Source organism: Tinamus guttatus, unplaced genomic scaffold (assembly GCF_059628265.1).
Source record: "Tinamus guttatus ecotype Peru unplaced genomic scaffold, ASM5962826v1 Tinamus_guttatus_pri_ptg000052l, whole genome shotgun sequence".
Classification (NCBI taxonomy): Eukaryota; Metazoa; Chordata; class Aves; order Tinamiformes; family Tinamidae; genus Tinamus; species Tinamus guttatus.
The window spans coordinates 3,565,207-3,585,534 of record NW_028288586.1 but is presented as its reverse complement, the minus strand read 5'-3'; the positions used below and the strand labels follow the sequence as shown (position 1 = coordinate 3,585,534).

Below are 20,328 nucleotides of genomic sequence, written 5' to 3'. Positions count from 1 at the left end.
ATTTCTGCTGCATATGTCTCACAACAGGAATAAAGGAAAGCAGCCCTGGACTAGAAGATGTGTCGATGTGCATTCATAAGATGGAGTGACTGGCTCCTCTCTCAGAATTGTGCAGTGCTCTGTTTAGGATATAGAGGGATAAGCACTTTTTTATAGTATGTTTATTCAGACTTTCTTCATCCTTTCTTCATGTGAATCTTTCGACTTGGGAATTCTAATCCTTAACATAGTATAATGCTGGAATGATTTTTTTTTTCATCTTTTCTGTTCTGAAAAGTAATGTCATCAAGCGTCCGAATAAAACCGAAGACTGCAATACAGAAGAGCAAGACATCTTCTCCTTTGCCTTGCTCTCCAGAACCTGCAGCTAAACCACAGCCAAAACCTAGTGACAAACTGAATCCTAAAACTATTGATCCGGTATGTATAGGTGGCACAGAAAGGTTGGGGTGAGGAGGAGTAATACAATACACTTCACTCTTATGAAAGAAATAGTAATATGTTTTATTGAGATGGATAGTGGTTTTAACAAGGTTTAATGGCAAGATGTGCTGTTACTTACTGCATAGAAGACAAGTTTATACAGAAGTTTCAAGGAGAGTTCCAAGGTTCCTCCAGTGGAGTTATGGGATTCACAATAGGCCCCCCTTGCTTTCCAGATTCCTCATCAGGGAAGTTTGGGTGCAGCTGGATCCAGTCTTAGGCCGTGACTTGGTCAGCAGTTTATTTCTAAGGAATTATGTGCACAGTAAATCCTGGGTGCAATTTAGAAAAGCTTTCAAAGTTTTAGAAAATTCTTGCATGCCGTGTTCGTGTTGCTGATAAGGAAACTCTTAGCCTTGGGGACTGACCTTGAGGGGTGTCCCAGTTCAAGGGCGGATCCTGGTGTGCAGCCACTGCCTCGCAAAGAGGGCACAAGGGGCCCTGGGACTGTCCCCATGTTTATGGGGTAACAGGATTGACTTAGTCATTTTGTTTGTCAGCTGAATTTTGGCTGGCACGTGTGCAGTTAGTCCTTGGCTCTTCTGCTGTTACCTTTTTAGTTTGCTATCAGCAGCTGCTGAATACGTTTCATGTACATGTGGGGATCTTTTTCATGAGGCCTTTTTGTAAGTGGTACAGTGACTCAAGCCAAGATAAAGTCAAATCATGCATTAAGAATTTTAACAGAATATTAATATAAGTTCAGACACCCAAAAGACAGGAGTTCAGATGGCATGATATTCCTGTGCATATATGCTTTGTGATAAAATATATGGTCTGGAAAATAGTATTGAATGGTCATGCTAATAAAGCCTCTCATAGTTCATATGCATAAGAAGGATATATGAGATAAAAATAATTTTGTGTAGATGTAGCTCCCCGTCTCATTTTCCAGCAAGGTCTCCCTAGATTCTTACCCAGTATCAGCTTTCCTACTAATTTCCAGTGCCCTTCTACTATTTTCTCAACATCTGCAGTTTCTCCCACATCTTGCCACCTCATATTTTTATCTGTACTCAGATCAGGCTGAAATGGAGTAGATCTGCCTTCTGCATATTGCTTATGTAGTAGTGACAAGAATATCAAAAGAGAAGAGATTCTTAATCTGTTAAGGAGAGAACTTATGAAACTTCAGTGATAACATTTGCATGAAAAAAATTACAAATATAAGAGGAATCTTCCATGAGGAGAGCACTGATTATTTGTTAATTTTTAAACCTTCTAAACCAGACAGTTTGGAAAGCAGTTTACTTATTGGTCTCTGATAAATTGTATTATTTCCCATTCCACATACAGTTCTTTTTTTTTTTTTTGATTATTTTTAAAATCATTGGATAAGTTATATTTTTGGTAAACTATAATTTACTCACATATTCAAAATAGCTATAAAATATTATCATTGTCAATGACACAGCTCTCCTTCTTCTCCATTTGTCCTTCCAGTTTGGTGATCATTCTAGAGCCCCTTCTGCCTTTGCTGCTATTTATGCTAAAGGTGGCGTTCCATGCAGGTAATGTATGGTTCATCTATTTATTGTTATTGTTATTATTTATTTATTTTTATTTAGTGTATTATGATTGGGTAGAATTAAGTAAATTGAAATAAACCTGTTCAAAACTGATTAATCTTTAAAGACTAACTCATTGATTTCATTAATTTCTCAAAATAAAGTACAGTTCCCATGTTTGGAACTGTAATAGCTCCCTTTTAAACATTTCAGTAAGGAGAGCAGTGTGTTTTTTCAATTGTGTATCTAACATTATCATAATCTTGTAAACCAGTTGAGGATATTTCAGTGTGAATAGTGTTTCAATAAATTATATACTATTATATTCTAATCTGTTAAAACTTAATTCTGTACAATAGGTTAATGCATGGCGCAGTAAAGCACAGACTACAATGGGAACGTGTTCCTGAAACTCTGCCTTTTGATCCTCTTCTTATAACTTTGGCAGAGGTAAACTCATTTTTTCTTTTAAACATACATTTTTTTCCATATATTGCTGAAATGTTACATATTCAATTAGCTACATCTTTGTATGTCAACTACTGTGTTGTTTAATTGATACTACTGTTGCACTGCTATGATTGGTGGTTTAGTCTTCTTTTTTCTTTTTTTTTTTTTTAATCCTTTAGAGAGAAAAATGCTGTTAAGCTGTGTGTTTGCAAAAGCTAAGCAGTGTCACTACTTCTTCAGGATTCTACTAAAATAGTTGTAGGGGCAACAAATGTGTAACTTTTTTTCTGGAGATCTGGTTTTGAAGTTATCTAAATTAAATTGTATATAAGGAAATAAAAGTAAGGCTTTCTACTGGGTCTGTAGGAACCTTGTGGTTTAATAAAGTTGGAAATCTGCTTTTCTAAACATCCTCAAATAATTTGCTTATTCTTCCATTTCTATTGGAATCAGTGTAGATTCTAAAAAAACTCACCTCTGGTGCCTGTGCATAGCCTTTTACAGATGAAAGACTCTTGATTGTGTAGTCACCAGTTCTTCACAGGGATATCCCCACTGTGAAACTTAGTGCCCATCACCAACCTAGCATCAACAGAACTCTACTGCAGGATGGTACAGACTAATTCAAAATCTTTGTAACAGTGTTAGATTTTTAACTTAATCTATTTTCTGGTCATGGAACAGGCTTGTCAATGGCACCTGGCACCTTTTTTTTTTTTTAATGAATAATTCACTGCTTATCTGATGTTATATGCAAAGGGTGGAAAAAGTATTATCCAAAAGAGATACAGACCTATATCCAAAAGAGTGCATAAAACTCTCCTTCCTACACAGACTGTAAGGAACAAAAAGTAGTTGTTTCTTAGTTGTTTCTTTTACTACTTTACTTTGATCTATTTGTGGATTTGAAGATCCTTTTATAGACAGCCTTTTTTCTTTTGATCTAAAGACCACCTATTGAAGTAAGAGAGCTCTGCCCCATAGTTCAAACTAATTCAGTGGAAACAGAACACTGTAAACAAAAGGAGGAAAGTAAGTACTATCCAGGTCCAGGCTTCTGTTTTCTTAGCATAGAATCATAGAATCATAGAATCATAGAATCATAGAATGCTTAGGGTTGGAAGGGACCTCTAGAGATCATCTAGTCCAACCCCCCTGCATACGCAGGGACACCTAGAGCACGTGGCACAGGACTGCATCCAAGCGGGTTTTGAAGATCTCCAGAGAAGGAGACTCCACAACCTCTCTGGGCAGCCTGTTCCAGTGCTCTGTCACCCTCACTGTTAAGAAATTTTTCCTTAAGTTCCTATGGAATTTTTGATGTTTCAGTTTCCGGCCATTTCCTCTAGTCCTATCAGTGGCCACCACTGAAAAGAGACCATCCCCGTCCTCTGCACTCCCTCCCTTGAGGTATTTATATACACTGATTAGATCCCCTCTCAGCCTTCTCTTCTCCAGGCTGAACAGGCCCAGCTCCCTCAGCCTCTCCTCATAGGGCAGATGTTCCAGGCCCCTGATCATCCTTGTAGCCCTGCGCTGGACTCTCTCCAGCAGCTCCACATCCCTCTTGTACTGTGGAGCCCAGAACTGGACACAGTACTCCAGATGCGGCCTCACCAGGGCTGAGTAGAGGGGCAGGATCACCTCCCTCGACCTGCTAGAGACGCTCTTCTTAATGCAGCCCAGGATCCCATTGGCCTTCTTGGCCACGAGGGCACACTGCTGCCTCATGGTCAACTTGTCGTCCACCATGACACCCAGGTCTTTCTCCGCAGAGCTGCTCTCCAGAAGGTCGGTTCCCAGCCTGTACTGGTGTCTGGGGTTATTCCTCCCCAGGTGCAGGACCTTGCACTTGGCCTTGTTGAATTGCATGAGGTTTTTCACGGCCCAGTTGTCCAGTCTGTCCAGGTCCCTCTGGACGGCAGTGCAGCCCTCTGGGGTATCGGCTACTCCTCCCAGTTTGGTATCATCAGCAAACTTGCTGAGGGAGCACTCTGTGCCTTCATCCAGGTCATTGATGAATAAATTGAACAGGACTGGACCAAGGACTGACCCCTGGGGGACCCCACTAGCCACAGGCCTCCAACTAGACTCTGCACCGCTGATCACCACTCTCTGGGCCCTGCCATCCAGCCAGTTCCTAATCCATCTCACTGTCCACTCATCTATCCCACACTTCCGGAGCTTGCCCAGGAGGATGTTGTGAGGGACGGTGTCAAAAGCCTTGGTGAAGTCGAGATAGACGACATCCACTAGTAAAATTTTCAAGGAGTAAAAGCTGCCCAACTAAGAAGGCACATTCATTCCTTTTTATTTTATATATTTCACATTTTTTGAGTATTTCCTTAACATGAGCTCCAAAAATGTTACCATAAAAACAACTAACTGAATTTAACATCTATGTGCCTTTATTCTAGATGCATATAACACAAGAAATCAGCCCACAGAAATATTATAACTAATCTGGCATCGCTTTCTTTGCCATTGATGGCCTCATTGTAACAAGCAAGTAGAAAAAGCTTGGGCAGAGTTCCCAGGCAGTTTTTACTTCACGAAAATAAGCACACAACAGATCATATACAGAACACTTCAAAACAGTCATAAAAAAAGTCATAGTAAGAAGACAGGTTCTGCAAAGCACTTATATAGTATTTATCTTATTACCACTTCAACCCCCAGCCAGTTATTCAAAGTGACAGTTGGTTAAATCACACATGATCATGAAACACACTACCCTCTAGTTACCTAAAAGGCTCATTTCAAACTTCTTCGGAAAAAAAAAAAGTTTCTCCAAATTCTGTTTTGAACCAAGAGACTTTAAAGGGGACCCTCTGTTCCAAATTGGCTTTTTTCCTTTCCTTGTCCCAAGGCTCTTTTGACATAATATTAATTTAGCCCTTCCTGATCACTCTGTCTCTAGCTGCTAAATTTAGAGTGAGCAATTTAAGGTAGACCTGTCAGTCTTAGCCTGTTTCAGATGATAAATTAAACCACAAAGGAAGGAAATGTTATACCTCAAGGAAACCTATAATGCAGATCTAACAAGATTCCCACAAATACAGGAAAATACCAGGAGGAACAGAGACTGTCGCTACCACAGACTGCATCGGAATCTGCAAGGTGGAAGCTGCAGTGACCTGAATAAAAGAGCAGCAATGTTCCCATCACACCCTCCACGCACAGATGGTGAAAAACACTCGGCAGCAGGGCTGAGAAACACAGAAGAAACCCAGAAGGCCCCAGAAACAAGGCTGAGATTCTACCAGTGTCAAGTTCTTGAGATCTCAAATACAGGAAAGCAACAGACTTAAAGCATCAGTACATAATTTCCAGAGCCACCGTTTGCATAAGTACTATTAGACTGTAGCTGCCAAAGACATGTAGTAAAAGAAAACACAACGCTAATTTGCAAGTAAAAATCTTTGTTTTTCAGGCAAAAATACTGGAGACTTTCTATCTTCACATTTCCTGATGTTTGTAAAGGGTTTGGATGTCAAACTCAAATGTTCTATAATCATAGAATCAATCATGCCATGAATCAATCATGGCATCATCCATGACATTTATCAAATATGCTTCAAGAGTCTAAATGTTGAATCTACTATGGAAGGTAGAATATAGTGCATACTGTAGAAGGCTTTTTTTTTTTTAATTAAAAAGAACTGTTAATACCTAAAGTGATTGAGAGCTCTAACTAAGAAAAAAAGAAAGCTAAAGCTTGTGAATCCTTGAGTTTTGCTACTCGGGTCTAGCAGTGTGTATTTGTACTATTTACAAGATTTTGCTGGTTTCTGTTCTTGCCCTGCCCCACTAGAAGACTTTAGAACACTTTTTTTCTTTTTTTTTTGTCAACCTAAAGGTAAGGCAATCACTTACAAGTAGGGCCTGTTCTTGTTCCTGGGCTTGTTGAAAAATGAGTTTGGGTAGGTGCGTTAAGGATCATGAAGTACAAGTATTGATTTAATTGGCAGTACTCAAAATGTGAGGTTTAATATTCAATGTTTCAAAATAAAAATGAGTAAGAATAATCAGTGAGCCTGGTTGTTCTCAATGGATCCACATGGTGGAGTAAGTGTATTTAATGTTTTGAATTGATATAATAAAATCTAAACGTTATCTTGCTACTAGTGGGAGCATTTCTAATGGTGTTTCATTTAAAAATAAATTTAACTAAATTTAACATGTTTTGCATTTATAACAGGGCCTGAGAGAGACAAGACATCCCTACACATTTGTTTCAAAGGAAGGTTTTAAAGAATTGCTTTTGGTTGAAGATGCTGCTGAAAAAGCAGTTCCCTTGTTGCCTCGTCTGGTTCCAGTATTAAAGGCTGCATTGGTATGTCTTTTCATGGAAAGAGTTTCATACATATGTTTATTCTTGTGCCATTGAAGGCTACAGTGAAAAAATTCACGTGATAAACCTGTCGGGTGCCATGAGGGGAGGTGGGTGTTTTTTTTCCTCGTGTTATCCTTTTTTTTTTGTTATACAAATGTCTTTAGCTGTAAGTTCAGGTGAAAAACTCCTTGAATACCTTTGGTAGTAAGTCGGAGCAAATTCTGTAGAAATATTACCAATCTGACTGTGAAATACAGGCATAAATAAATGTTAAGTATCGTGGTGCTTTTTATATAGATATCTATAGGTATAGTGTATATAAATAACATTGATATTTATACATACTCATATAATAAGACATAAAGAAGAATTATATAAAGTAAAATGAAGATGCTAGGATAAATACTTACATGTTAAATACAAAGATTCAAAAATGCTGCAAAGGTGAAACAGAATATGCCAGTGAGAAAAAGGAATAATAGAGCTGAAATGTTTCATTGGTCAGCTGTATGACATTTCTTAAAAGTTTGTAACTTTTGTACTCCTTCTGAAACAAAATGAGAGAAAAATATTGACCTGGGTGGTACTCATTCTTGAATCTTTTTCATATGTTATTTTTCAGAGCCCTTTTTCTGGTTTAGGTACTTTCTTTAATTTTGATGTGCTTCAGTTTTGTTGTGGAGAAATGGAAGAAACCTTGAAAATTTCTTGAAATCACAAAGATAGATTGAAATGTAATAGATGAGGAATAATGTAGAGAGCACGGTTTTAAAGAGATTGTCCATTTATCTGAAGGTTATTCTTGAATAGGAATTTATTGATTTTATTTTTCTCTCCCCTTTGAAGGCCCATTCAGATGATGAGGTATTTGAAAGAGGATTGGATGCTTTAGTTCAGCTGAGTGCTGTTGTTGGCTCTTCTCTTAATGATCACCTTAAGCTTCTACTCACAAATGTAGGTTTTTAATTCTGTAATCGCAGATCATCTGTATTTTTAAGGTACTTTTGTTGAGATGTTTACTATAATATCTGCAGATATGGTGGAAGGCTCAACAGGTCCATGAAAAACTTTGCTTCATATATTCTTGTGTGTAAGTAAAAGTCCATCATTCTTTAATATCATCACGATGATAAAATTCCAAGAAGCTCTAATAGTTAGTTATAAGGTAAATTGGAGAAAATGGAAGTGCTATTGCTACTATTTAAAGAAGACCCTGCTTTGAGCCTGAGCTGAAACAGACCCTATGTTGGAAGGAATGCTCATGTTTACTGTAAAAGGAAATTTGCATTTTAATGTGTATATATTTTAAAAACTTTAGGAAAGTTGCAATAAATTTATATAAGCAAATATATTCAGTGCTTTCAGGTTCTGTGTGAGGATTTTTTTTTAATTGTTATTATTAGATAGAGTAGGGCTATTGAAAATATTTTTGTACTGAATCCTTCTGTAGATGTTCTTCCTCTGTCAGACTGGCTTTTCATGATTTAGTTTCCTGTGTGTGTTTTACTGCAAAAGTAAATGGTTTGAGACACCAGTTGCAGAAGAGAATCTGCAAGAGTCATTTTAGAGTATTTCCACTGTAGAAAATAATTTTTATGCACATGAAAAATGTGTTAACTTTTAATATGGACAGCATTCCAAGAGTGACTTCATTGTAAGATTAATACATATTTAAGACTTACTTGGTTAAAACAAGAAGTCTTTGAATAAGTGTTTATATGACTGTTCTTTGTAAGAGTTAGGAGCTTTCTTTGGATTTAAGTTTCTCAGCAATTAACATTTTTACTTTTTTTTTTTAATCATGACTTAATTCCTGTACTCTGGCATCAGTTAGTGTAATATTTTTTTTCTCATTTTCCTAAAATAAGATGAAGTAACATTACAAAACAGAAGTAAATTGGACTTTTTGTATTTACTGTATTACATTGTTCAAGTTTTTTTTTAACTCTTCAAATAGCTTTCAAGGAGATTAATGGACAAGAAATTTAAAGAAAAAATCACTACTGCTTTACAAAAGTTGGAGCAATGTGGTGGACAGGTGAGTGGGCAACATGATTATTGTGTAATCCACACAGCTGAATGGACTGCACACAGTTGAATACAACTTTACCAAGAAAACTCCATCTTACAGAGTAATACTCCCATGAAATGCTATTTTTTCTATGTGACTACTATTCATATCGTATAAAACACAGGATTTTGTACTGTTGTCATTTGGGGTGATATATTCCATTTCATAATGAAATAGTTTTCATCCATTTGAGGTATTGAATGATGACAGATTTTTTTTTTTTTTTTTAATCTTCTTCACTTGTATTCCCTGTTGTTTGAATCTCTAAAGAGCAGGGATGAAAATGTAGGTCTAACACCTCTGAACCTGTGTGTCTCATCAGTAGACACCTAAGCAGGTTGTCCGGAACTCCAGTGTACCACTCCTGTATTTAAAATCCTTCTTATCTCATGCCTGTATTTATATCCAGTTTTAAATGTGAGTTTACATAGCCTTTCTCCCTTGGATGTTTATTGTGCTCTGTTAGTCAGCTTTCCTCATCATGATGCTTCATCTCTCAGTCAATTGTTTTCATTCCTTCTGGCAAAAAAAATCTCAGTAAATATTAACTTCTTTGGTTTTTACTGCTTCATTTGATAATAGGGAAGATAGATAACAAAGTTGTGAATTATGTAAATCTAGACACTGTGTGACTAGGCTATGTAATGCTAGTGTTCCTTCTTTTAAATTTGTTGTATTTTCATCACCAGGCAACTGTTGCTATCATCAAATCAAAAATTCCAACCTATTGTTCAGTCAACTCTTGAACAAGACTTCCACAGTGATTTGCACTGCAAGGTGTTGCTTGGAGAGAAACTGCCTATGATCATCACTGACTGACTTGGGGTATCGTATTCTGTTACACTAACCCTAGCTCTTCTGCAGCGTGAGGGAGAGTGGGAAAAGTCATACCTGTGTGTGAAAATGTAATGATGGAAGACCATTTAAAAGAAATATCATTGCACTGACTGGTGTGTGTTTGTGCAATTCTGTGCTTGTAATTAGACTAACTGGTTGGCTATTTTTTCAAAAGTATAGTCAATATTGATTTGTATTTTGTTGTAAATGAAATTCCCTTTAATAGTTCTGCAGTGTTCAAAATGTTTCCTGTTTGTGTGATGTAACATAATTGGACTAATTACTTAAATAGTAGCAAGCTTAAATCAAATGTGCATACTTATATTTGAAAAAACCTAACTGTTGCTTGTGCCACAGACATAGATGATCCCAGTTTGGATTCATCAGCATAGATGTACATCTATGAGAATTCACCCTGACTTTTGTAGCATCAGGTTTTACAGATGTGAAGCTCAAGGTGCAGCTAGGTAGCAAACACTGCAGAATGGAGCCCACTCAGTGCAGCAGGGTTCTCAGCACACTGTTCCCAGAGCCAGGGAGACTATGGAGAGCACAGCAGAAAGGCATTAAATGCATCAGGTTGCTCCATGTAGCTGCAGCCTAGGTTTTCTGGACTAATTTCAGGGAGCTGAATATAAGCAGAGAGAACTGGGGATTTTACACTATATTCCCCTGCACACAGTTTTGTAATGCTGCAGATATGCTTGGGACTAGCTTCTGGATTCAGCCTTGGAAAAGCTAGTAACCTTTGCAATGTGGAAGCCATGGAGAAGCTTGTGCTAAAGACAATAAAAAGACTGCAGAAGCTGACTTACCTGGTTGGTAAGCCCAGTAGGATGCAGTATTTGTCTGTGATCATACTGGGGCTTGACTGCAAAAGGCTGCCCAATAGGCACGTTGTCCTGGATTATCCCAGGAGGGAGAGCTCACTAAAGTAAGTAACAAAACTTGCTGTGCCATCTCCTCCCGGCTCCCTGAGGAAAATTAAATGCTTTGGTCATGTAAAAGTATATTTTTAGAATGTTTGGAAAATTACCACTGGGTGGTTATTGAACTGTACTAAGAGTAGTTAAGATGTATGTATTTAAATTTTTAAAGCTAAATTAATTTTGTTAATAAAAATGTTAAATCTGAAGAAATGTGGCTATTTAACAACACAAAAAGCAATCATTCTCTTTTTCTTTGTGTTTATTTTTTTTACAAAATGTGCACATTTAGTTTACACAAACACGCTACAGCAAATTTCAGGTGTACATGGATTGTACTACTCTTATTCTACACTGGTGATAGCAGAGCAGCCTACAACATGCCTCTTAACATCCCATCTCTACACCAGAATAGATACCTGATTTATTTTGCAAAAGAATGTTTTTAGCATTCTTTCTTCTATTTTAGTCCCCCTTCTCATTTTCTGCAGCACTGTCACAATGAAGATTGACCTATCTCTGATAGCATTTCATATACTTGAAAGTATTGGCATATAAAATTGCTGGACAGTAAATCATAAAAAAATAAATGGGGATGGGAGGGAGTCAGAAACAGTGTTATGTTTTAAATACACTTTTTAATCTTTCTAGGTTCAGAAAGTGACTTTAATCATAACAATTTGATTATTGTAAAAAATGTAGATGTAATTGATTATATAGCTTAAGTTTCAATTTCTTCCTATTCCTTTCTAATAATTTAAGATGAAACAGATGTTAGCCTGTCTAGCATCCAGTGTTAGTGCTACTACTATGTACTGATACTGATCCTAACTGCTGAAGTTGAATGGAAGCTTCAAAAGAACTTTCTGCCTTTTTCTTCATTAAAGGCAGCAAGACACATACATATGAAACCAATACTAAGGTCTGGTTGAGTTTTCTTCAGAAGGGTCAACTTACTTAGAAGATGCTTAATTTTAAGCAGAGAACTGACACATCCAACAAGAATTAGAAATACAGTATATCAGACTCCTGATGTAAATGTCATAAAAAATTAAATGCAGATTTATTAGCTTATATGAATGATAGAAGCTTACTAGCAGTAAATCTACTTCTGTCTGTTTCTTTTTCTATTTTTTGTTATAAAATGGTTCTTCCTCTCATGATTTGTTCTGCTTTTTTTCAAGAGGAGAGAAGCAAGTCAAAGGTGGAAGGCCATTGCAGGAAGATGTGCATTGCACATTGATTATAGCACTTTAACTCAAAGTATTATTCAAAAAAAGAATGAGAACTACACCCTACAAATGTAGAAAGAAAATACATGGTAATGCCTCTATAAATTAGAAACTAATGGTTAAGAAATAGAGTCAAACAGCTTGAGCTGAATCCAGTACAAATGAGTAGCAAAACTAGCAGTTTTTAATCTCCTTGTGATGGTATCTATTTTATCTAGGTGTTAGACAATAATAAAGCTGTGTATGTCTGGTCCTATTTTTGTCTGGCTTTGGAGTAGAAAGCTGACTTTGTTTTAACAATCATCTTCAAGATCTGTTGAAGTGATAAATTATATAACAATTGGAAAATGGGGGAGGTTAGTAATAAAAAATGCTTATTTGCATAATACATATCTCAGTGTTAAAGCTGAGTAGTTTTATTTATGATAAATATGGGAAATCCAACTTTCAGGTAATGTTGCAGAATAGCTCTTATTTGTCCATTAGTTGCTGAGCTAATAACATCTTCATTAAATCACATTTTCAAAGAGCTGCATGGAACGCATTATGTTCTCATCCTGAAAAGAAAAAAGAAAAAAAAGAAAGGTAAAACAAAAATCAAGTGCCGTGATGATGATCAAATGCCAGAAATGTTACTGGCAAATATCTGTAGTAAAATTGGGTAGAACTAACTGTATTTTAATTAATAACAATATCTGTTTCTCAGCTTGTTTAGAGAAACTGTTAGAAGAAAAAGGCCATCGAGATAGTTGTAGGTGTTATTTAAACCAAAAACAAATCTTTCAAGTAGGTATTATAGTTCTAAGAAAATCAAGTGTAATATTTTGGATATTTGAAACTTGTATCCAGTATAACATAAAATACTATGTAGACAATAAATACACAAGGAATAGTTGCTTTATCTGAAGTGTGAATTGGGAATCATTACAGAAATGTATGAAATTGTATTGCATTTTATAATATGTCATTTTATAATATGTAAGTCTTTCTGCATTTCGGGAACATTTTATCAAGTAAGGAGAAATGAGTGATTTTAAAGTCAGGTATGTGTAGCATGCACTAAGAATTGGTTAATTCCCCAATTACCACTGCAGCACTCTGGCTCCTCAGCTTCCATTTTCTTTGTGTTCACTCTGAGCAGTGTTCACTGCTTCCCAGTGCTACATCTGCTATCTGATTGCATTGGATAGATAACGAAGTTAGCTACTTCAAAGATATGCATAATGTTTACTGAAGCATCACTCCATATTGTTCCTCACAGAATGTAACTCAGCACAGCAGTCAGGAAAAAAAAATCTGAGAGGTAATATCTACCTCTCAGGGTATCAAAGACAATGTTCACTTGTAGTAGCCCATGTACAGTGACACTTGAGGATCAACAGCACCGGTGCATTCAGGAGCAGACTGCAGGCTCATTTAGCAATTGCTGATTTCCATGCTATGGTCCTCTTCTTTAATTTGACTGCACACCACTTACTTAGGTATGCAGTCAGGATGAGGGACTGAGTTGTCTTTAATTATAGGAAATAAGTAAGGCTGACTTGGATAGGATATTAATGTTTCATGAAAGAGATGTGGAAAAAAGTCAAACTTTGCAGAAGGGCTATCATAGACTCAAGGACATAGTATGCTCCACTACTGAAAAGAAGCTGTGTTTTCTTTGGTACACTAATGTTTCCCTGACACATGATCAATATTAACTTACAATTAAATAATTCACTGGTCAGTGTAGATGCTGATTTGCTTTCCAGAAAATAACAACTCTGAGTAAATTTCTTGATTTCAAATAACTTTGATTCTATCTGTCATCACAAATGATGCTTTAAGAAGAAAGTGATCTGCATGCTATTTTATGTGTATAAACTTATCAAAGCAATATCTAATTTTGAAGAAAATTATAGAGATTAATACTTAACAATTCATGTGAAATTTACTAACTTATTGGAAATTAAAATAACTTTTTCCAATGCGTTGTTTTGAAACACTGATATATCATTGCAGATCACTGATTGATGCAAGGTTAAAACGTGTGGTTTAGCCAGAATAAAAAATAGTCGTGACCTGAAGAAAAGATTGACTTTCTTCTTGCTTTTAAGTAGCTAGGAGTAGCGTAGACTTATGTCATTCAGGCTTTGCCAAGCTTGCACCTTATTTGGTGCTTTACAAGCTGATTTTATTTATTTTAGAGGCAGGAAGAGTTTGTATTATTCTAGGAAGTAAATGTTTCTATTGCTGAAAGAGCTGCAGAGATTTCATCTGATCTATATAAGCATTTCAGCCTCTTAAGAACAACTTTTCCTGAACTATTCTTTAAATTACAACCCCCCACAAATTCTAATTACTCCTTGTTTCATAAGGCATAAATAGTGACAATTTTGAGCCAACTATTACATTTGGCAATATTGAAAGTAAAGTTGCACTTTCCCTCCAGTTGATGACAGATTGCGACTCATGAGTTGAGCAGACTGTAAAGGCAACTGCAGTGTCATTATTTACAAATTTTTTTTTTTTTGTCCACACATTGCATATTTGCTGAACTTGGCAATGTAAACAACATGCACTGCATTTAGAAACAGTGTTTTGACACCTCCTACTCATTTTCCAGGATATGTATCATCACTAACCAAACTACCAGTTTTCTAACATCAGCTTCATTTATGTGAAGTTTTGCTCCTTGCATCCAGAAGACTTAAAAATGCCTGGCCCTTAGTCAAGTGAGAAGAGTGTTCTCAAGAAAACATAGACTTGTCATAATAGTTGAAACACAGTATCTTTTAGCATCTCTTGCTTTATCTTTAAAGGCAAAAGTTTAATTTACACTTACCGAAATCAGAGATGTGCGTCTAATCTTCTTTTCGATATTTTTTCTGAATGATTTTTTATAATTGTTTAATGGTGCCTAAATCAAGAAGTTTGGGGATCTTTGCATTTTTCCAATGAGGCAAAGGACCCAAATGAATGGACTTTGCCGGATCAGGCCTAACTTCTAATTTTGAAGTGAACTCCAATTTTGAGTGATTATTTTGTTTTGTTTTTGTTTCTCCCCCCCACTCCTAAAGACGGGCACTTAAGGCTTCTTTGCTGTATTCTGACTAGCCTTGGAACCCATCAGCATTGGATTTGGTTAGAAAAACACCAACACGTGGAAAACACCAATTTCGGGAGCCTTTTTCTCAGGAGTACCTTTTAGTCATGCCCCCTGACGTTCCCTTATGTCTCACACACACTTTACTCCCTTCGCCTCTGTTTCTCATGGTGCTGTTGCAGGTGAGAGGATCGGGGTTGTTTTCCATCAGCACCAAGCAGCAAAAGGAGACAGTGAGAGCAGCCAAGCAAGGAAATGGGTAGGACTTCATGGCTCGCACCACTATTAAATACTCATGGCAGATGACATATTTGGGTGCAAACTCCCATCTGCTGTGAAAAGACTGGAAGCCGAATGCTAGCTTTCTACATCAGTCTTGTTCCCACTAGGATATTAGAAAAGGCTTTTCCTACAGTTGTGGTCTAAAAGAAAAACGTTCCTGCATTTGCGAGAAGCATGATCTTGGAAAGGCTGAAGCTGCATTAACAGAGCACACCTTCACATTTCTTAAGGGCCTCAGGTCCTAAGGCCAAATTTGGTTTATAAAACCAAATCAAGATACAGATATGAATTATGTACTTTACTGCTCAAAACTATTACTATCAGATCAGAGCTCAGTAGAAAGATAAAATACTTAGGCAGCAAAATATTTTTGGTTTTAAAAAATAATTCCACCTTTGAAGATAAGAACAAGTGAAGGTAAAATAAGCAGCAAGGTGATGACAGAAGAGTATCTCTGTCATGTAGAGATTTAGGGAGCATCTCTCGCATATTTTCTGAATACTTTGATGAGGCAAATGAGAAATCTAACAGATCAGAAGCTGTGAATCACACAGGAAAAAGAATTCCTTACTGAAAATATTATTTTTCTTAAAAATTAATTGCTGAGCTCATCACCATCACTGCTACTGTAACCAGATTAATTTTTCACTTAATTCTCAGAGCTCAGCTGGGAAAGGAAGAGGAGTGAATGTCATCTCTGTTTCTGGTGAGCAATCTGCTTCAGTAGAGCTGTTGCCTTTCATTCACATTGAACAGAAATCGGAAACTAAAGCCATGCAATACAGCACCAATAACATAAAAGACACTCCCTGCAGAACCTTTGCTAAGGATATGCAGAACAGGCACAGCTAGTTAAAGCAGACATTTTGTTTTATACCCCAAAGTCAGTGGATTAAAACTGATCAAGGAATTGCTTACTGTGTTACTGTGATGCCTCTGTATCTTGCTTTTAAATTTTGGGGGCAATAATAACTTTAACTGAATAACTACAGAAGCGTACAAAAATAGGCTGGGTCCAGAGAATCTTTTTAACATCCTGCTCAGCTTTCCATATTTGAAATAGTTGGAAGCCTATAACTGATTTTATCTTGCTAGTCTTGTTCTTTCCTGCCTCTTGTCTACCTTTTTTGTAGGAGGTAATAACAATATACAGAACCTGTTGCTGATCTTGGTTAGCTTCATATTAATCAGAGTCAGCCTAACAAGGCTAACGTATCAGTTGCAAACTACTGTGATTCATTATATTTCCTCACTGTAACAAATAGAATTGGTTTTATGCTGTCGTATTTATTTGCATAAAATAATCAACTCCAAGCCCATTTTAATCACTAGATCTGATGTGACACTTTACAGCACGTTAAAGCCTCTTATCATATCAAAGACATTATCACTACTTTGTACTGTGTCCCTTTTTCTTGCATCTCTTCTAACTGATAAATTGACCAGTGTTCCTTAATTTTTTTTTTTTTAATTCAACTTATCTTTCTTCATGTGATCTCCTGGTCTGAGCACAAGCAAGTTCCTGAAGGTCAGAGTGAAAACTGGCCATAATTCAGCTGTAGTAATTTATTCCTTCCTGGATCAAACAACTTTCAGCAGTTGAAGGAAATGAACAGCCACCTGGGTACGTGGTGCAAGTGTAAACACTTCCAACTAATAATTACAGCCATGAAAAGCCTTGTCTGCTGTTGCTGCTATCCAACTCTTGGCAAGCTCCTTGCAATCTCCCCCTTTTAAGGCCACATGGCCTTTGACCGTGACTCAGAACTTGAGAAACACCCCTATAGAAGATAACTTTTCATATAATATTCTTTTTAGTGTGAATCTGCTAATTGTAATAGGAATATGTTCTTCAGCAAGAGCAGAAGATAGAAATAAATATTTAGCTGAATGTAAAGAAACTATTGTTATCTGCAAACAAAATGCAGTTTTATTGGAAGATACAGAGGAAGCAAACACAGTATTCTAATTATAATCAATGAACAGCTGTGTATAGCATCTGTTCCACACACGCAAGTCAACAATTTGTTCCATGGTCTAGTGTTTTTGTGCAATGATGTACACACACATTGTACCTTAGGAAAATATCATCCTTGGTGTTAAGATTACCATCGGTATCACTCCAAAAATGGACCCTGTATCACTATGATATGTTTAGCTAACAGATGTGAGTAACTGCAGATTGAATACTTATCATGAGGTACTTACTTTTTGGCAGCTCTCAATGAATTCATCTATGGTAACTACTCCATCTTTGTTTTTGTCCATTTTCTGTTCAGGAAAAAAAAAAAAAAAAAAGCATATATGTTTATCTTCCTGAAATCCTACATAATACAAGGTGGGTTTTTTTTTTTGTCTTTTCAGTTATTTGGCAGCCTAGGAAACAAATGAGCTGAAATACTGTAAGGAAGCAGTAAGTGATGCAAGCTGCTTATGTGAAAGGAGTGGCAACGGGTAATGGAATAAATGACTTGAGATGGAGGCACATGGAAGGAAAAAGATATCAAGAATGATACACAAACTGTTATCACCATGAAAACCTTTCCATACTTGCCAACAGAACACTTTTTCCCATCATGTCCTTGTCTGACCCACCTGGAAAAATGTTTCCACATGTTGTCTAGGTGCGTCCTCCTTGAGAACAGGATAAGTGCATTTCCCCATCATATCATATATTGCTTTCATGATATCAAGCATTTCCTGGAGAGAAAAAAAAAAACAGTTTAATGTAAAGTGCTTTGTAGATAGTACTTTGACTTAGGGAAGAAAAATGATTTTGGGCATTTGCCTTTTAGAACAAAATTTTGAGAACGTGCCTGTGTACCTCTGTGATTGGACAGCTTCAAGAGCAAAATATATTCTGTTTTCTTAGAAATTCTGAACACATTAAATCAACTTTAAAAGTTTGTGTAAATGGAATTAAAAAGATACATAGATGTTTATGATCTAAAAAGATGTTTCTGATATTAAATGATCTAGAATGTACAAATACATTGATTGTGGAAAGAATCTCCTGTGTTCAATTTGCATACATACCTTTAAAATGAGAAAATCAGTTAATTTTTAAAAGTTTATCTGTTAGGAAAATAATGTTATCATCTACTGCTAATTTCATAATTTTGATGAGCTCTTCTGAAAACATTTTTTCTTTGAAGGCAGGACTAATATACACAACCTCTTGTCATTACAGTTATTAGCGTAAAAGTAGACTTTACCTCTTTAGTTATATATCCATCCTTATTTATATCATACAAATTGAAAGCCCAGTTCAGTTTCTCCTGCACTGTCCCTCGGAGTAGAATTGAGAGACCCTTAACGAAATCCTAAATAGAAACAAGAGGTCCCAGTCAGTTTGGACTTGAACAGTTTTTCACAATATTCAAAAATCCAGCCTAATAATTTCTTCAGAATCACATGAAAGTTGAAAAGTTGATATTGCTTCTGTTATTTCAGTTGACACTAAATGCTAGGCTTTGCTTGATGTTTTAATAAACATAAGAGTCTAGGCTCTGTCAGTTATAATTAATAGATTAATACACTAAAAAATAAACGATAACTTTCTTTTGTTATTGCATTTGTCTTCTGAAACGCCTTACACTAGTAGTTCCTGTTGAACTTAATGCCAGGGAAAAGCACTTCCCCATGGTGTAATGGTCTAGAACAAAGCTCAAGTGGAGCTTTGATTAATCTAAACACAGGAGACTGATTTTTGGAGAACTATCCACTAAGGAACATTAACTTCTCAACACATCTATAGCCTGTTGTAAATGGAATATGTGGTTCCTTTTAGAGCAGCCTGCTGCAGCAACCTTCAAAACTTCTCATGTGCTGCCCTATTCTATAGAAATTAAATGTTTTATTGAAAATACAGTAATATAGTAACATAATAATATTACTATTTATTATGCATCTCCAGGCCACTTCCATGGTGCAGTGCTCTATTTCTGTATTCCATAGAAATAAGCCAAATAAATGAGATGATTATTTAAATTTAGGTTTTGGTATAGGTAACTTGACAAACTATATAGTCATGTATATATACATAGATAGGTTGTATATATATATAGACTGTATCTATATATATAAAGACAGAGAGAGATACATATAGTCAACTATAACTAATGGGATTTGTCCGGCTATGTTCTTGACCAGCAAGCAAGGAATTATAAGTGTTAACATAGTCTCAATCCATCAGTGCTAGAAACACATTTTTGTTTCATAATTAATACTATTTAACAGCATAAACCTCTTTTACATTTAGTAAGCATCTTCCAGATAGGAGAAAATATCAGTTAGGATATGTTGTCATCTGTTTTCTGCATACCCACACATTTGCTAACCATCAAATATTTATTTTTAAAAGAGTTTATTTTTTTCTAATCCCCCTCCCCCACCTTCTCGCTGATAAGCTTGTAAATCCATAAACCCGTGAAATGATCCCCACGATAGATCAACAGGAATACTACCGAGGCTTACATTTTAGTATATATTTCTCCAATGTTGTCAAAGAAAGGCAGAAAGTCTTAAAGTTACATTAAGGCAGAGACTATAAAAGCTGAATAATTTCCATCGGCGCTGGCAAAGGTTTAATGTCCCACAGTCCGTGGGCGCCCAATGCAGCCAGGCACACGCAGGTACCGCCTGCACATGGTCTGGCAGGCACAGCAGCCCCGGCCTTCCCACAGTTCAGCCGGTTTGCTCTGGATTTTCTTCGTTTGTCATAAATTTCTCTGTTACGGGTACATTTGCCCTCTGGGTTAAATGAATACATGAATGTTGAAAGAATTTTACTCAACTTTTCTTGTCAGTATTTCAATGACTAATTGAGGGTCACAGGGTTAAATCTCCAAGCAGCTCTTTAACACTGTGCTATTAAATACTAAAATGTTCAAGAAATTCAGAACAGATTTGATCACATTATAGTGTTAGAAATCAACCTTTTTACATTCAGTAACATTTATTTCCATCTTTCCTGCACTGTTTTACATTTTTGATACAGCTTTTCCTGTAGTCCTCGGTAGAGATCTCTAATAACTGTTTATATCTCAGGACTCAGCAACATTTTTATATTTATTTTCATCTTCAAACCATATCTAATTTTATTTTTCTCTCTCCCCT

General features: G+C 36.3%; 2 protein-coding genes across 7 annotated transcripts in view; one reads left to right on the top strand and one right to left on the bottom strand.

The window, feature by feature from the left end:
* Positions 1-252: 252 nt before the first annotated feature.
* On the top strand, positions 253-9,606 carry PACRGL (parkin coregulated like). The gene is made up of 7 exons (XM_010216321.2): positions 253-420; positions 1,927-1,994; positions 2,351-2,441; positions 6,643-6,777; positions 7,624-7,731; positions 8,735-8,815; positions 9,538-9,606. Exons 1-7 carry the CDS (start codon positions 280-282, stop codon positions 9,592-9,594), a joined length of 681 nt encoding a protein of 226 aa, XP_010214623.2. The 5' UTR covers positions 253-279; the 3' UTR covers positions 9,595-9,606.
* Positions 9,607-11,733: 2,127 nt separating this feature from the next.
* KCNIP4 (potassium voltage-gated channel interacting protein 4) overlaps positions 11,734-20,328 on the bottom strand; it is a 374,869-nt gene continuing 366,274 nt past the window's right edge. For all 6 annotated transcript variants that reach the window (XM_088539953.1, XM_088539957.1, XM_088539954.1 and 3 more), the window contains 4 exons: positions 18,426-18,533; positions 17,806-17,910; positions 17,419-17,481; positions 11,734-12,400 (listed from right to left, as the gene is read on the bottom strand). In XM_088539953.1, the coding sequence (XP_088396079.1) occupies positions 12,353-12,400; positions 17,419-17,481; positions 17,806-17,910; positions 18,426-18,533 (324 nt within the window). In that variant the 3' untranslated portion in view covers positions 11,734-12,352. The remainder of the gene's footprint in view (positions 12,401-17,418; positions 17,482-17,805; positions 17,911-18,425; positions 18,534-20,328) is intronic.

What these genes read in the sequence shown, in the direction of transcription:
- PACRGL (XM_010216321.2), top strand. Translation starts at nt 280, where the DNA reads ATGTCATCAAGCGTCCGAATAAAACCGAAGACTGCAATACAGAAGAGC. An exon ending in TTCTTATAACTTTGGCAGAG is followed by an intron (nt 2,442 to 6,642) that starts GTAAACTCATTT and finishes CATTTATAACAG; the next exon opens with GGCCTGAGAGAGACAAGACA. An exon ending in TTAAGCTTCTACTCACAAAT is followed by an intron (nt 7,732 to 8,734) that starts GTAGGTTTTTAA and finishes CTCTTCAAATAG; the next exon opens with CTTTCAAGGAGATTAATGGA.